This window comes from Eretmochelys imbricata, chromosome 17 (assembly GCF_965152235.1).
Source record: "Eretmochelys imbricata isolate rEreImb1 chromosome 17, rEreImb1.hap1, whole genome shotgun sequence".
Taxonomy (NCBI): Eukaryota; Metazoa; Chordata; order Testudines; family Cheloniidae; genus Eretmochelys; species Eretmochelys imbricata.
In genome coordinates this window covers 101,865-120,083 of record NC_135588.1, presented here as the reverse complement: position 1 = coordinate 120,083, position 18,219 = coordinate 101,865, and the positions used below count along the sequence as shown (strand labels likewise).

At 45.0% G+C, this 18,219-nt stretch overlaps 1 protein-coding gene across 1 annotated transcript in view; it reads right to left on the bottom strand.

Moving 5' to 3' along the window:
- YWHAE (tyrosine 3-monooxygenase/tryptophan 5-monooxygenase activation protein epsilon) overlaps nucleotides 1-18,219 on the bottom strand; it is a 56,288-nt gene that overhangs the window by 27,880 nt on the left and 10,189 nt on the right. The window contains exon 2 of the mRNA XM_077836393.1: nucleotides 10,935-11,134. Coding sequence (XP_077692519.1) covers nucleotides 10,935-11,134 — 200 coding nt within the window. The remainder of the gene's footprint in view (nucleotides 1-10,934; nucleotides 11,135-18,219) is intronic.

Below are 18,219 nucleotides of genomic sequence, written 5' to 3'. Positions count from 1 at the left end.
GGAATCGACATGAGCAAGCACTCGAAGAGATGTTAACTCAGAACTTGTACGCAAGGTCCTATGGGAAGAAAAAACTAAGGAAAAATAAGAGTTCAGGAGAGCTGGCAGTTTCTCAAAGACAGTAAAAAGATACAATAGCAAAGACAGGAAGAACTGTAATAAGGACCCAATATGGCTCCATCGAGAGCTCTGTAGTACCCTGAAACTCAAAGGAATCTTACAAAAAGTGGAAACATGGACAAATTGCTAAAGATGAATACTATAGAGTAGTGGCAAGCATGAAGGGACAAAATCAGAAAGGCTAAGGCACAAGAGGAGTCACACCTTCCAAAAATAAAGGGAAGTGCAGGCTTCTGTGAGCAGTAAATACAACAACATCTGAAGAGGCTTTTAGAAGGAAGACAATATGGATAGTGAGCGATCAGCTGTAGTGACCTGCACAGGATGTGCCATATTTGTCTCTCCCCCAGAGGATAGAAGCAACTTCTTCTGTATGAAGTGCAAGCTGGCCTCCATACTGGAAGATAAGGTTAAAGGACTAGATAGACTTCAGTACCAACCCTGCATTGAATCATAGAATCATAGCATATCAGGGTTGGAAGGGACCTCAGTAGGTCTTCTGGTCCAACCCCCTGCTCAAAGTAGGGCCAACACCAACTAAATCCCAGCCAGGCCTTTGTCAAGCCTGACCTTAAAAACCTCTAAGGAAGTAGATTCCACCACCTCCCTAGGTAATCCGTTCCAGTGCTTCACCACACTCCTTGAGACCATTACTCCTTGTTCTGTAATCTGGTACCACTGAGAACAGTCTAGATCAGTGCTACTCAAAGTGGTGGTCCGCGGACTGGTGCCAGTCCATGAGCCGTCGGCTGCCTGTCTGCGTGCACATTGGGAAAAAAAACTGTCGGTCCCCCACATCAGATTGCTTGAGAAGCACTGGTCTAGATCCATCCTCTTTGGAACCCCCTTTCAGGTAGTTGAAAGCAGCTATCAAATCCCTGCTCATTCTTCTCTTCTGCAGACTAAATAATCCCAGTTCCCTCAGCCTCTCCTCATAAGTCATGTGCTTCAGCCCCCTAATCATTTTTGTTGCCCTCCACTGGACTCTCTCCAATTTTTCCCATATCCTTCTTGTGGTGTGGGGCCTAAAACCGGACACAGTATTCCAGATGAGGCCTCACCAATGCTGAATAGAGGGGAATGATCACGTCCCTCGATCTGCTGGCAATGCTCCTACTTATACAGCCCAAAATGCCGTTAGCCTTCTTGGCAACAAGGGCACACTGTCAACTCATATCCAGCCTCTCATCCACTGTAACCCCTAGGTCCTTGCATCAGAGAAAATTAAGACTTTCTGGATAGAAGTCAGCATTTGGTACTGCAGGCACAGCATGCTGAAGAATCAGAGAGGGCAGTGCAGAACAGAAGAAATTAGGCAGCATGTGACCTTCAGAAGAAGAAAGAGGAGAATTCATGCCCCAGTGCAGACAGAGGTAATAAACCGTTTTAAGGCTCTCTGCACAGGTACTATGGTGGAGAATGATTTGGAAGAGTCATCTGAGGGAAGGGATCAGAAGGAGACCCCATCGACTGAAAGGCATGGAAAGCATTGTCCTAGGGATGGGGGTTCCATGACCACCCCTCCCAAGAAGAGGGGATGGGTGGTGGTGGTCGGGGACTCCCACCTAAGGGGGGGGAAAAACAGTCATCAATCTGCCATCTAGACCAGGAAACTCAGCTGCTCGCCTAGAGCTAGAATTGAGCATGTGACTGAGTGTCTGCCAAGACCGATCAAGCCCTTTGACCTCTATCCCTTCCTACTTCTCCACGTGGGCACCAATGATACTGCCAAGAATGACCTTAAGCGGGTCACTGCAGACTACTGACTCTGGGAAGAAGGATAAAGGAGTTTGAGGTGCAAGTCGTGTTCTTGTCCATCCTCCCTATTGAAGGAAAAGGCCCAGGTAGGGACCATCTAATTGTGGAGGTTGTGGTTGCACAGGTAGAAAGGGCTTTGGATTCTTCGACCATGGGATGTTGTTCCAGGAAGGATTGCTAGGAAGAGATGGGATTTTCCCAATAAAGAAAGGGAAGAGCATCTCCACAAGCAGGCTTGCTAACCTAGTGAGGAGAGCTTTAAACTAGATTCACCAGGGGATGGAGCCCTGGGGTAAGTGGGATACTGGGAGGAAACACAAGGAGGAGAGTACAACAGGGGAGGCCTCCAGATTCATACTGAGAAAGCAGGGCAATTGGCTAGTTATCTTAGGTGCCTGTACATGAATGTAAGAAGCCTGGGAAACAAGCAGAAAGAACTGGAAGTCCTGGCACAGTCAAGGAACTATGATGTGATTGGAACAACAGACTTGGCGGGGCAACTCACATGACTGGAGCAACGGTGTGGATGGGTATAAACTGTTCAGGAAAGACAGGCAGGGGAGAAAAGGTGGAGGAGTTGCACTGTACGTAAGAGAGCAGTACGATTGCTCAGAGCTCCAGTATGAAACTGGAGAAAAGCCTGTTGAGAGTCTTTGAGTTAAGTTTAGATGCGAGAGCAATAAGGGTGATGTTGTGGTGGGCGTCTGCTATAGACCACCAGACCAGGAGGATAAGGCTTTCTTTGGACAACTAACAGAAGTTTCCAGATCACAGGCCCTAGATCTCAGAGGGGACTTCAATCACCCTGACACCTGCTGGGAGAGGAACACAACAGTGCAGAGACAATCCAGGAAGTTTCTGAAGTGTGTTGGGGAGAACTTCCTGGTGCAAATGCTGGAGGAACCAACTAGGGGCCGTGATCCTCTTGACCTGCTGCTCACAAACAGGGAAGAATTGGTAAGGAAAGTAGAAGTGGGTGGCAACCTGGAGAGCAGTGACCATGAGATGGTCGAGTTCAGGATCCTGACAAAAGGAAGAAAGTAGAGCAGCAGAATGCGGACCCTGGACTTCAGAAAAGCAGACTGACTCTCTCAGGGAATTGTTGGGCAGGATCCCCTGGGAGGCTAAAGGAGGGGGAAGGGGAGAGAAGAGGAGAGAAGGAGTCCAGGAGAGCTGAATGTACTTTAAAAAAGCCTTATTGAGGGTGCAGGAACAAACCATCCCTATTTGCTATTCTTTCTGCACCTATGGCAGACAACCAGTTTGGCTTAACAGAGAAATCTTCAGAGAGCTTAAACACAAAAAGGAAGCTTACAAGAAGTAGAAACCTGGACATATAACTGAGGAGGAGTATAAAAATACTGCTCAAGCATGCAGGAGTATAATCAGGAAGGCCAAAGCACAACTGGAGTTGCAGCTAGCAAGGGACGTGAAGGGTTTCTACAGGTATGTTTGCAACAAGGTGGTGGCCAGGGAAAGTGTGGGACCCTTACTGAACGGGGGAGGCAACCTAGTGACAGATGATGTGGAAAAAGCTGAAGTACTCAATGCTTTTTTCTGCCTCAGTCTTTACAGACAAGGTCAGCTCCCAGACTGCTGCATTGGGCAGTACAGTATAGGAAGGAGGTGAGTAGTCCTCAGTGGTGAAAGAACAGCTTAAGGACTATTTAGAAAAGCTAGACATGCACAAGTCCATGGGGCCAGATGCAATGCATCTGAGGGCGCTGAGGGAGTTGATGTGATTGCAGAGCCATTATCTTTGAAAACTTCAGGCAATCAGGGGAGATGCTGGACGATTGGAAAAAGGCAAATATAGTGCCCATCTTTAAAGGGAAGGAGGAGAATACAGGGAACTACAGACCGGTCAGCCTCACCTTGGTCCCTGGAAAAATCATGCAGCAGGTTCTAAAGGAATCCATTTTGAAGCACTTGGAGGAGAGGAAGATGATCAGGAACAGTCAATATGGATTCACCAAGGGAAAGTCATGCCTGACCAACCAGATTGTCTTCTATGAGATAACTGGCTGTGGATATGGGGAAGCAGTGGACATGATATACCTTGACTTTAGCAAAGCTTTTGATATGGTCTCCCACAGTATGCATGTCAGCAAGTTAAAGTAGTATGGATTGGATAATGGACTATAAACATGGATAGAAAGCTGGCTAGATCGTCACGCTCAATGGGTAGTGATCAACGGCTCAATGTCTAGTTGGCAGCTGGTATCAAGCAGAGTGGGAACTGGGCCTATTTTGTCTGCAGAAGAGAAGAGTGAGGGAGGATTTCATAGCAGCCTTCAATTACCTGAAGCGGGGTTCCAAAGAGGATAGAGCTAGACTGTTCTCAGTGGTGGCAGATGACAGAACAAGGAGCAATCGTCTCAAGTTGCAGTGGGGGAGGTCTAGGTTGGATATTAGGAAACAATATTTCACTAGGAGGGTGGTGAAGCACTGGAATGGGTTACCTAGGGAGGTGGTGGAATCTCCATCCTCAAAAAGTTTCTTTTTAAGGCCCAGCTTGACAAAGCCCTGGCTGGGATAATTTAGTTGGGGGTGGTCCTGCTTTGAGCAGGGGGTTGAACTAGATGACCTCTGAAGGTCTCTTCCAACCCTAATCTATGATTCTATGAAGGTCCACTACTTAGTGGGGAAGAATAGCTAAATACAGAAGACAATTTCCCCTTGTTTCCCCCTCCCCCTCACTCCTCAGACGTTCTTGTTAAACCCTGGATTTGTGCTGGAAATGGCCCACCTTGATCATCATACACACTGTAAGGAGAGTGATCACTTTAGATAAGCTATTACCAGCAGGAGAGTGGGGTGGGGGGAGAGAAAACCTTTTGTAGTGGTAAACACCCATTTTTTCATGCTTTGTGTGTATAAAAAGATTTTCTATACTTTCCACAGTATGCATCCAATGAAGTGAGCTGTAGCTCACAAAAGCTTATGCTCAAATAAATTGGTTAGTCTCTAAGGTGCCACAAGTCCTCCTTTTCTCTACTATGCATTCCCCCATTCCTGCATCATTGAGCCTTTCCCCCACACCTATACCCAACCCCAGCCCTGATCCACCTCATGCTCTCCAAACCCCTTGATCCCAGCATGGAGCACCCTCCTGCACCCCAAACCTCTCATCCTCATCCCCCACAGTCTGTGAGATGGAGGGACTTGAAGTTCGGATGAAGTAGGAGACAGTGATCCTGGGAGAGGAGATCCAGAAACAGAGGTAGAGCAATTGGTGTTTTCACCGAGAGATCCAGAAAGGTGGTGAACCAGTGTTGGTAAGGCCAGGCTGGGGTTAGCAAAATCAGGTTCATTCCTTCCTCTCTGACCTTCAGAAGGACCTTGTGTATGAGAGGAATGGGGGAATGCATAGTAGAGATAGCTTCTCCAAGGGAGGGGAAGTGTGTCCCTGAGCTAGACTGATTGCAAAAGGAACAGAACTGCAGACACTTTGTTGTGCCTGGTCATGAACAGGTCTATCCTGAGTCCCCCACCTCTGGAAAATGACCTTCACGACATCACAGTAGATGGACCATTTGTGAGTGGAGAAAGATCTGCCGAGGCAATCCACTACTTTGTTCTGTGCCCATGGGAGGTAGGAGACTTCGAGGTGGATTGAGTAGGATATGCACAATTCCCACAGGCAGAGAGCTTCTTGGCATAGGTGAGAGGCGTGTGCTCCACCCTGTCTGTTTATATAGAACATCACTGTCATGTTGTAAGCACTGATGCACATTTGCTTTGCAGGTGGGATTGGAACATTTGGCAGGCAAGGTGCACTGCCCAAGTTCCCTCACACTGATATGTAGTAAGCGCCACCTGGGACCAGAGGCCCTGGATTCTGAGGACCCCCCCAAACGAGCATGGAAGCATCACAGACTAGAGATATTGACAGCTGCAGTTTCAAGAATGGGACACCCATACATACTGTCTCCGGCTCCAGCCAGCATCGGAGGGTGGTTATCACGGGTGGGGGGGGCACGGCGGTGCACACGTGACTGCCATGTCCAAGCGATCCCGGCAGGGTCAGTACACTAATGCTAGCCAGATCTGAAGAGGTCTGAGTCACAACCTCACTTGTTTCACTTTGTAAGTGCATGATGCCATATGCCCCAGGAGTTTCAGGCAGTTTCTTGCTGTGTTGATGGGTTGGTTTCTGAGGCTCTCTACAATGGAACCCAGGACCTGGGACCAGGCTTCTGGAAGAAAGGCTCTGGCCTGGATCAAGTCAAGGACTTGGATACTATCATTTGGATGGGGACAGTGCTGATTTCTGCATGTTTATCAACAGGCCTAACCTCTGGAAGGTTGACAGTACTAGCCATATGTCTGCCTCCACCTGGGCCCTAGTCTGACTTCCGATCAGCCAGTTAACTAGGTAAGGACATATCTAAACCCTTTGTTTCCTTAGGAAAGCTGCAACTGCAATGCACTTTGTGAATACCCATGGGGCTGCTGGCAGGTCAAATGTGAGAATTGGTACCTGATTCACAATGAATTGGAGGAATCTCCTGTGACCTTGGAAGATTGAGATATGAAAATAAAGTGTTCCAGTCGAGGGTGGCATACCAGTCCCCTGAATCCAGCAAAGGGATAATGGAGGCCAAGGAAATCATACGGAACTTCTGCTTCCGCATGAATCTGTTGAAGTTTCGCAAGTCCAGGTTTGAGACTCCTTTTGGCATTCAAGATTAGGAAACAGGAGTAAAACCCCTTGCCCCTTAGCTCCAGAGAAACCACCTCTACTACTCCCACTTGCAGATGCGTTTGCACTTCCTGGATTAGAAGCTGCTCATGAGAAGGGTCCCTGAAGAGGGACAGGGAGGAAGGGAGAACTGAACTGCAGGGGATATCCTATGTCCACAGCACCTAGCAGTCTGAGGTGATACGGGCCCACACCCAATAAAAGTGGGATAACAGGTCCACAAAAACTGGGGAAGGTGGATCCAGACATTGTCCTGGTACAACGTCCTTGGATGTACCCTTAAAAGGCATGCTCAGACCCAGCCAAATGTGTGGTGGGGCCAGCCCTGAGGGTAGACAAGGACTGGGGAGGCAGCCTCCTCTTATAGCTCATACTCCACCTCGTACTGTAATCCTGCCTTGACTGAGGCTAGTAGAAACAGGGCAATGGCTGGGGTTTAAAAGTGCTTCCTTGATGGGGCTAGAGTGTATAGTCCTAGCGACTTTAGGGTGGATCCTTTAAGCTGCGGAGCTCAAGTCTGTGTTCTCTGAAAAGAGAGACACGCGCTCTCGAAAGGGAGGCCCTCGATAGTCTGCTGCACTTCATATGGGAGGCCTGAGGCCTGTAGCCATGAGCTTCTCCATATGAGAAGTCATGAGCTCCTCCTTCCAAAGCCACAGTTTGTGCAGCAGAGTCCATCACAACCAATGCTGCTTGCAAGTACACTTTTGCCACTGCTCTGGCCTACTCAACTAGAGCCAAGAACTTGGCACTAGATTCCTGTAGCAGGAACTCCTTGAACTTAGTCATTGTGCCCCAGGACTTAAAGTCATAGTGGCTCAGGAGCATCTGTTGGTTGGTGATTTGAAGTTGGAGCCCCCCACCAGCGGAGTAGATCTTTCTGCCAAAAAGATACAGCTTCTTGGCATCCTTGGCCCTGGGGTTAGATCCTTGCTGTCTCTGCTTCTTGTTTGTTTACCACTGACAGCACTAGCAACCCTGGAGAAGGATGGGTGTATAAGTACTCAAACCCCTTTGGGGGAACAAAATCTCTTTTCTCCACCCCTCTTTGCAGTAGGTTGCAAGGATGCTGGAGTCTGCCACAGTGCCTTAACGAGTTCTAGAATGGCACCATTCAGAGGCAAAGCCACTCGTGATGGTCCCAAAGGGGCCAAGATGTAAACCAGGGCATGGGAGGCTTCCAAGATTTCCTCCACCTGGATCCCCAGGTTTTGGGCTACTTTCTGAGGAGTTCCTGGGGTGCCCTTTAATCATCCTGAGCAGGCACAAATGAAGTCCCCACTGTCACCCCATAAGGAGGATGTTAGGACAAGTACAGGGCCCTGTTCCTGTCCTTCAGCAGCTGAAGGATCCCACAGTACCGGGTCCTGAAGTTCAGTGCCAGGCTTGGTACCAGGTCCTGACTCCCATACCAAAGGAAGTGCTGGGGGAGCTGTATGCTCCAACACAATGGAGTAAGATCTCATTGACTGAGACCCTTGGACCAGAAGGAAGGCCCAGGGATTCCAGAAAGGCCATTGCACCAGTTTTTGCCACTGTGCTGGTCAGGCCATTGGTCAGAACTCTTGGCCCATATCAGCTGTCAGGTATCAGTGGTCAGAGTAGTCTGAGCTCCTGTGGGAGGTGTAAGATTCCGCATCAGAGTCCGACTGCAAAGAGTCGCCCAAGAGCAGTGCCAAGAGGTAGGCAACAGGTGCCATGTCATCATTGCTGGTTTTCCCTGCCTTGTGAGGCCTCGGTGCCATAGTCATTCATCTCTGGTGCCTGTTCATGCCTGGTGCGGGATGGCAGCACAGGAGGCATAGTAGCTCCCTTGCTGCCTCAAACACCTCTGGTGTGGATGGAAGCACCAGGGCTGCAGTCCGATGGCTCTCCCTCGGAGGAGAGTCCAACAGTACTGACTCAACAGGACCCTTTCCTGGGCCGGAATCAATGGTACTAGGCTGACAGCTGTTGAGTCCAAGTGGCCTGACACAGGCCTCATTCTGCCAGCTTCCTGTCACGAGCGGGTCTCGGAGTTAGGGAGCACTTCATCTGTTTTTCTTTGCTTCTTCCTCCACATCGGAAACTGAGATCTGTGCAGCATGTCCTGGTGCGGGGCAGACCGCCTCTGTATTGGAAAGCTCTGTTGGTGCAGAGTGACCTGGGACATGGAATCCTTCCTCAGTGCTGAAGAAGCTGAGCTATACTGCCTGTCTCTCAGAAGCCAGTGCACTTCTCACCAGGTTAGAGATACACAGTGTCAAGTCAGCATGACTTGGCTCCAAGGCCAGATGGAGAGCCACCTCCATAAGAAGGAATTTGAATCTCTAGTCCCTGTCCTTTTTGGTATGGGGTTTGAACCCCTTACAAATCCTGCAGTGCTCCAAGAGGTGGGACTCCCACAAGCACTTAAAGCAAGCAGAGCAAGAGTCACTATATGGGCACGACTCCAGGGGGCACCAGAGCCGACGCAACAGATTCCATAGAGGGGAAAAACTTTCTGATGGCAGTACACGGAGCACATGCACACACCACCACACTGGAATGGACATGAGCAAGGATGCAAAGAAAGTTATGATCATGTCTCTCTCCTCTCATCTCCACATAACCAGATTTTGAGTTCTGGTGGGCACGCGGAACATGCAAGTGCATGTAGAAGTGCTCTAGTCCCATCTGTTTTAGACATCCCTAATGGGATGCCTTGGGAGGTGACAGCAAGACCCATGCTAAGTACTTCTCAGATCAATACTCCTTGATGTAGCATACATCATTGTTTGTAACCCAGAATTTGCCAAGTAACTTAACTATTGCCGGTGTTCCCCTGTGTTTCCTGACCATCCAGTTACTGAATCAGGCCAAAACATGCATACATTGAACACTTTACAATAATCAAGCATAGAAAGGATATTGGATTACTACAGGCACTTCCAAATCAAAGATTTTATCATGAGGTAAGTAGGCAAGATCAGCACTATAACCCTGACCTAGTTTACCTCACAGTAAAATAAGTGTCTTGTCTCCTCTGTGCTTTTACTGCAGAAAAACTAACATGTTTTAGTTATCTCGTGGTGAAAACACACCCTTTGCAGGGGAGGGTGTGTGTGTTAGTGATGACATAGTATTTGGTTAATATGTTCAACTGTCTACCAAAAGTTTATGACATGCCAAAAAATAAAGTATGCAGCATAAAATAGAATGTAATACCAAAAATCATAAAGAACATTGTATCAATTGTATTAATTTTCATGCTTCCTTGAAAAAAAAAAAAAGGGCTTTTTTTTTTTAAATTTACCTGAACCTGCTACAGAATTTCACTGTGTCACACCAACATGTCACAAAATTTAGAAGGCACTTCCATATAATTTGGGTCCCGTTATTACCAATTACATGATGCTATGCCATCAACAGCTCCAAATATATGCTGGACAAAATGGCATGCTGTGGAACCTCACATGCAAGTGTCCTCAAAGTAGATGAGCCTGGTACTATTGTCTAGGACCTTTCAGAAATAAGAGTCACCCAAGAGTGGCCCTGTCAATTCATAAATTGCATAGCAGACAACTACAGTATCAAAGACAAGAGAGACTAGGAGAACCGGAATGTCTCATTAATCCCAGCAGATCAACTACCACAACTGACAACTTCTGCTGTACAAGGACTAAAACCAAAATGACTGGAAACAAAGACCTGATCAAACCAGCACCTTGCCTTCCCTTGTGTTGCTATGCCAAATATTAAAATGGCCTCAATATTTCCCAGCTGGTAGTCAATAAGTTACCCCACCAAGTCTAAAGCTCCTCTAAGAGTCACAGACTGAAATTCATGCAGAAACATTTTCTCCCGGAGAAGAAAATTCAATTTCAGAGACAAGAGCGTCCTTAAAGCAACTGTATCTATGAAATAACTGGAAAATTCACAGAGAAAAAAAACAAAAAACCCCACTTCACTGTCACCTGGTGCAAATCAACTGGATTAGCAAGTCATCACAGTTCTGCTTTGTTTCCAGCACACCAACAGCAGAAGACCTCAAGAACGCGAACTGAAACAGATCCACAATTTGGAACAACTTCTGACAAGAGCATTCTAAACAGTCTTCTCTTCTGCTTCTGTCATGTCACCTGTATATCAGCAATTTGGAGGAGGAAGAGGGTGTTTAGGCATCACAATATTGATGGAGGAAGACAACCTGCATTTGATTAAACCATCAGTAAAATGTTTTTTTTAGCCAAGTATTCTCCCTGAGAACCCACTGGAACTCAACAAGGTTTCATTAGCCCCCAGGGCCAGACAGTCACAAATGGTATACTTTGCCTTAGCAGAAGAAAATTTTAAAATGAAATATATACTTATCTCGCTAACTAGATCTTACCATTTGCCGATATTCCCGAATCATTTTTAGTTTATCTTCTCCACCTTTGTTTTCTTCTTTCTGTTCAATGCTGCTGATTATTCTCCATGAAGCTCTTCTAGCTCCAATCACGTTTTTATATGCCACAGATAGAAGGTTTCTTTCTTCCACTGTCAACTCCACATCCATTCCAGCCACTTTTTTCATTGATTCAACCATTTCTAGGAGGCAAAGGTTACTGATTAGGCATATTAAACAGAGTTTCCCCACAGACTTCTGAATTGCTTATTTACTTTATTCCTTCTCAAAACAGACTTGTAAGCCATTCAGTAAAAGATTAAATTTTCAGTTTATGCACTGATCTTCATTTTCAAAAAACTGGGCTCAGTCCTACCCTTCATCGCCTGTGACTCCTCACCTTTTAGATGACAGGTGACAACTTAGACAAGCAACTCAAAAAATATTAGACAATTCCCACATCAACATTAAACCACTAAAATCTTCTGGGTAGGGATCAGGTCCACCTCTTTGTACAGTGCCATGATCCTCATTGGTGCCTGAGCACTCGTACAATATAAATATTAAAATGAATTAAAACATTCTCTTATAATGTTAAAGCTTCAAAATCAAACCCTCAAAAGTTAGGACATGCCAAAACTAAGTTTGTCTGTGCAACCATATTCTCCCTCCTTGTATGTATTAGGATACATGTTTTATTACAGGATCACATACTATTTTTTCCACAGAATGCCTACCTCATTCAGTGCATGGGATGGACAGTGTCCACTGAAGAGCTAGCTATTCAATATTTCTTTGTAGCCTTGTCATTCATTGTATGGTTCCATGCTTTACTTACTGAACATCATTTAAACTCTACACAGAATACAATACAGAAATATGGATTTTCCTATGATGCTCATTTTGGAGTGTGAATGATTTAAAAATGTGAATTTATCTTTACAACACCCCTTAGACAAGAGGGCATTATCCCAATTTTACAGATGAGTATCCAAGAGAAGGCTGAAGTTGTCAAGCATCCACTAATTTTGGTTGCCCAACTTGAAACATCTAGTGCCTAGTTATTTTTGAACAACTTCCAATTTCTGCAATGAGGTAGGGTCAATAGTGGTTCTCAAACTTATTTGATTGGGACTGTAGTAGTTTACACCACCAACTGCCAGTACATATACCAGCACCCAGCTCTGAAGGAGCGCTGAGCCAGCAGCGGCACACAGAAGGGTGGCAATGTTAAAAGTGATATTGATCAATATCACTTTTTGCAGCAGATTTAGCGCCCTATTGCCACTCTTACTTCTGCCGCCTTCTGTTGCCACCTTGGGGCTGACACCTGGAGCCCTGCTGCCTTCCAGTGAGGGAGAGAACCCAAGCCCAGGTGGGAGTGCTCCAGCTGTCCCCTTTATCCAAGTGTGCACGTCCCTTCCGCATGAGCCCCAGACACCCAGGGCAGAACCCAGAGCTCTTTAAAAAAAAGTACACAGTTAGTGCTTCCCTTTGGAGGCCCGCCCCATAGTTTGAGAACAGCTGATATACAGAGACCTCAGCCTGCTTAATACCATAGTAAACATACCATTAAAATCCTTTAAACCATTTAAAAAAATAGTTAAAGCATTTAAAACATAGCATTAAATAAGGCTCTCATTTTAACAATATCCCTTGTTCCCTATCCTTTTAGCTGGAGAGTGTTTTTAGAAGGAAAACCCCGTTTTACAGTCTTAGGCTATTTCTACACAACACACCTTAAACAGTGCGACTATGCCACTGCAGCCACACCATTGTAAGGTGCGTTGTATGGCTGCTCTTTATCACCGACAAAATAAAAACAGCCCAAAGAGGGGCGGTAGCTTTGTTGATGGGAGCATGACTCCAGACAACGAAGCACTGTCCACATCAATGCTTTTCATCGCTAAAGCTTGTGTCATTCAGGTGGGTGTTTTTTCACACCTGTGAGCAACAAAAGTGCCAGTGTACACATAGCCTTAGATAGTAACAAAGATGGTAATAACTGTCCTTTTGTGGAACAGAGAAGTTAGCAGAGATGAGGTGGAGTTGCTGCTATTTTTAAAGTCCAATCCCATTTCATCTCAGGTGGTGTTGCAGCTTCAGCTGGTAGTGGTTAACAAAGTCATCTGGATCCCTCTCTCTGGTCCATCCTGGTCAGAACATCACTTAGGATTAGGACAAAAAAAGTTCAGGGTCCTAGGAGATGGTGGAGGGGGCAGCCATGAAGAAGCTCACTTCAGTAGTCTTCATCTGTTCCTCTCCATTCTGCTTTCCCCAAAAAAGGTCTCTCTTTAAGAACCCAACAAGGAAGTGATGGATAGAATAGCCCATCCCCTCATTATTTTGTCCATCCATTAGGTCTAATATCTGACACCAATTTTGGTCAATTAATTTTTGGTTCCACATATTTGGTTTTTACCAAATATGATTTCAACATAATCCTTGAATTTTAACATGGCCTTTTTCTCTGAACTAATTTAGTCTGTCTGGTTTTCTTGCACCTGTTTACAACATGCATTGCTGAAAGCAACAAAACATTTTCCATCAATATTTATTATTACAGATTATTGTAACAACTTATGAACTTGCACATACTTTTAACAATTGAGCTTACAATTAGGGTACATTTGTAGGCTCAAATATCACAACAGATTCCACAAACAGCCTCATTCACTACATAACCCTGATTTGTTCCCTGAGCACCATCCATCCTGTGCACTTAATGAGAAAGGATTCTGTGGAAAAACAGAACGTAATCATAAATTAACTACTGCACCACAACACTTATGCACAAGAGGGCCAAATTAAGGTTGCACAGAAAATTCTTACGTTTTCTAGCTTTTGACTGCTTGACTTTGCAATCAAAGATCTTTTAATTCAGGGCGGTTTTTTAAATGTAATTTCTTGCTGTAAAAAAACCACACAAATTCCATCACGTGGAACCATACTCCTTCCCATGCAGGTCTATATCAAGGTTGGTACCTTTACAGCCACAGCCCAGACAGTTAACAGGGTAACTGGTAACAGGAATAGACTTATCTTGTATATGGACTTCAGTCACAATGGTTATGTCTACACTGCAATTAGACACCTGCCACTGGCCTGTACAGACTCAGGACTGCGGGGCTTGGGCTAAGGGGCTGTTTAATTGCAGTTTAGACCTCCAGGTTCAGGCTGAGACACCTTACAGGGTCCTAAAGCCCAGGCTCTAGCCCAAACCTGAACATCTACACCACAATTAAAGCATCGCCTTAGCCAGGTGCCACAGGCCAGCCATGGGTGTCTATCTGCAGCATAAATATAACCTAATAGGAGGATAAGACACTTAGCGGTGAAACCCAGCGGCAATCTGCCAACAGCAGAGGACTGTTGGGACTCAAGATTCCCGGGTTCTAAATCTAGCTGTCTCCTGCAGATGCCCCTCCCCCCATCTGCCTGATCCCCAGCCTGTTCCATCCTGTCTCTATACCCCTGCTCCCATTGCCGCTGCTGCCACCACCACCAGCAGCCTGCCCCAGGGCTAACCTCCCCACCTCACCTCTCTACAGTCAAGCAAGTCAGACTACCTACTCATTCTCCATGCCAACTGGTCACCAGTTAGGGGAGCACAAACCATAGCAGCGTATCTCCTTACGGTCAGTTACCAGAGTGGCTCTCTGCTGCCACGAGGAGCAATTTTAGGAACCAGGCCTTTGCAGCCTCAAGCTGGAACATGCTCAGTTGCTCTGTAAGGATGATCCAGTCTGCATGCAGAAATTATGTTGGTACGGCACACGCTCAGTGGAGACAGAATCCTTGGGAGACTAATGCTGCCAGTCCCTAAAAAACCCTCTACTAAGAACATATGCACTGAGATTTTCAGAGGCTTACAATTTAACCAAATTGGGGCAGATTTTCACCTGGATAGCAAAGACATGCTCCTAGTAGTAAGGTGACCCCCCCAGTCAAACTTCAAATCCCTACTTGAAAACATGGAGGGAGTAGTGTTTTTTAATTAAACCATTTTAAGAATTTAACATAGGGGTCACAGAAAAATATACTGTTTTTCCTTTCTCAGAAATAGCTTAACCATTTTGTTGAAACTTCATCTAGTATGGAACATTTTGGTCCAAACAGCTGAAGTTGAGCAAATCATAAGCAACTAAAAACAGGGTCTTTCAAACAAACATTTTACAACCTTAACTGGTGGCAGTACTACCAAACTATGATTAGAATATGTATTTTTTGTAGCTTGTGTGATAGGTTCTATAAATTATTTTGCTTTTGATTAAAGAATGGCTTTAACTCTGACCAAACAACTGATTTCTAAGCTTGTAAAAAAAGACACCTTAAAATATTTCTATGTTCACTTTTAGGTAGAATAATCTAATATGCCCTAGTATTTCTGACCAGTATAGGTACATATCAACTAAGCAAGGCATTCTGCCTTCCAGAACACTGGGTCTTGTGGTCAGAGAACATGACTGGGGTTCTGCCCTGCATTCTAATCCCAGCTCTGCCATAAACTTGCTGTGTGATCTTGGGCAAAGTTAGCTAACATTGTTGCGTCTCAGTTTCCTTATCTGAGAAATGGAAATGCTACTTTACACCTCATAAGTATGATGAAACTTTATTTTTAAAATACGGCTTTTAAGATCCTCAGATGGGAGGAACTAGAGAAATGTAAAGTATACATAAGTGAAATTGTTTCGCAACCTTAGCTAGTGCACATACCTGTGACAGCTGTGGGGCTCCCTTGCTTTACAACCAGCCAATTTAGCAATAAGATTTGTCAGCTGTTCACTGATATGGTATTGTCACCCATTTTCTGCACTTTATCTATTATTACGTATCGATACTGACAATCAAGCTGCTATCCCCAGGCTAGATCAGCATCAACTCATTTCTGTCCTAGCAAGTTTTCTTCAGAGTCTTGGGGGGCCAAAAGAAACTGACAAAGGCATATAGGAGAGCTCCTTCCTCCAATTCAAAAGAATGGCATTCAATACACAATTCAGGTCTGTCTGTTCTTGAGCATGACCCCACATTTGCCAGTTGTGAGAAATAAGATTATGGCCAGAGTTGATCCCACATGACGAAAAACTGATGTGCCACTAAAGGTTTTATTAGCTACTAACCCTAACCCCATACTTTTCCAATGGGATCAACTATAGTGCTTTTTAGCACAGTTAGGTGAAAAGTGAACAGGGTCTTAACATTGAACCTGTCCCACAAACTGTCTCCTGACAGAGATTAATAACCCTCTCCCTATCTGTCCAGTGGTTAAGAATCTGCACAGAAAACCAAGAGGTGTTAAAGCACGTGCCATTATAGGCATATCCCCATTTCATGACTTCCAGGACCCATCCATATGAAGAAATGACATGTCATACTAAAATAAAAGTTGGGACAAATTAAACAGAAAGAACTGTTTTTATCAGTCCTGCTGCAGGTTCTCTTACCTTCAAATCTGTTGCCTGGATGCAGCTCTGCCTGACACAGACTGCTAAAGGGAATTATGACATTTTGTTCTCTGATAGAGGAGAGACTGATTTTCAGAGTGTGCTTCTGTGAATAACTGCTATAAAAAAAACTTCTTTACTCTGTTTTCAGTTTCCTCAGGAACTCATCCATCTTTGGACTGAAGAGGCTTGAAAACCCTTGAAAGGGAGATCAGAAACCTTTGCAAGGGCCATGAAGGACAAATTCCAATTCTTAAGCCAAATGGGTCTTCATAAAAGCCATGGCCAAAGCATAAGAAGCTTGGTACAGTTTGGTCCTCCATAAGATGCCCCCAGCATATGCCTTGACACCACCTCCTGACCTACTCCAAGAGGGGTTCACTAACTTTCTTCCCCCAGAAGGAGTATGGCCCAGGAAGCATCCTTTTTCCACAAAGTTAAAAGGGTCATGACCATTCAGTAACTGGTCACATTCAGAGTCTGGTATGCAGAGGAATAGCCTTGTGCCCCATTATATCCAACTGTTTTGATTCAGTTGAGGATAAATCAAATCTGGATTACCTGATAGTAGTGGAAGCTACCAAGAACAAAATTCTGGTAAGAGATCAAACCCTTCCTTGGAAACTTGTACAAAGGGTATAAACGTCACCAGCCCCCAAATTTCCTTCAGTTCCTAACTCCAAGCACATCCTTTGACTCTCAAATGCAGAGGTGGAGGGGAGAGGGATGAGAAAGACAATTCCTTTGGGCTCTCCAAAACTTTAAACTATTAATACGGCTTAGAAAACTGGTCACCTACTGGTAAGTTTCTGTGATTTTACAAATATAGATGCGTCTTACCAAGAGAAATAAAGATTTAACAACCCAGCAACCAGATTAAGCAGCTTCTGGTCTGGGTGAAAAACCTGATCTTTATAGCTGATACAAATGGTCTGGGCTGGGGGGGAGGGGGATTTTTTTCCCTTCAATGTGACTAAAAACAGAGAAATGTACATGGGTGAACCCAAGTTGGCATAACCAGAATTCCTCGCCCCTCCCACCCCCTGGGGTTCTAATCCTGCCAGATTTTTGTAAAATGACTATGTCCTGTTGAAGTTATTCCACTTGAGTTGAATATCTGAAGAGTCACTTGTCCAGAGAGAGAATTATTCTCCTGCCTGGGGGTTAGTAAACCCACTTCAGAGGGTCAGAGACCCAGGATCTAGTCCACCCCACTCCAAGGACTCTATACAAAGTGGAACAGCTTCAAAAGGAGAGAATGGGAGAGAATCCCACACCATAATATCCCATAGCTCAGTGGCTGGGGGAAATTACTTAGTCTCTAACAGGTTACAGCAGATAAAACCTAGACCGCTCCCCAAACTAAAGAAAAAAGTCCTTTAGACAGCCAATGAATTCTGTAAATTCAAAAGGTCCAAATCTATTACATTAGCAGCAAATGTGAACGGTTCAGCTGCAGCCTTACTAGAAGTGTTAAGGTTCAGAAAAAAAAACTTTCAGAAAAAAAATTACCCACCCCCCACAAGACCCACTACGGAAAAGTTGGGAATTTTGGAAAAGATTGCAAAGCAATTTATGAAATATTCTCTCAGAATTAACAGTGAAACAATTTAGGGTAATGTTTAAAATAATGTTATTGCTGTCCTTCAAAATGCCTTCTATTAACAACTGATTTAAAATTAATAAAATGTTTCTCTAGACATGAGTTTCTTCTGGGTCCCAAGGCCCCATTGTTGTGTCACGTCAAGTCTATTAATATACTATTTCTGAACCCAAAAGATTAACTTTCATTTTAGTTTACAATATTGATGATTTCTATTGTCAATATTTTGTATTTCACACAC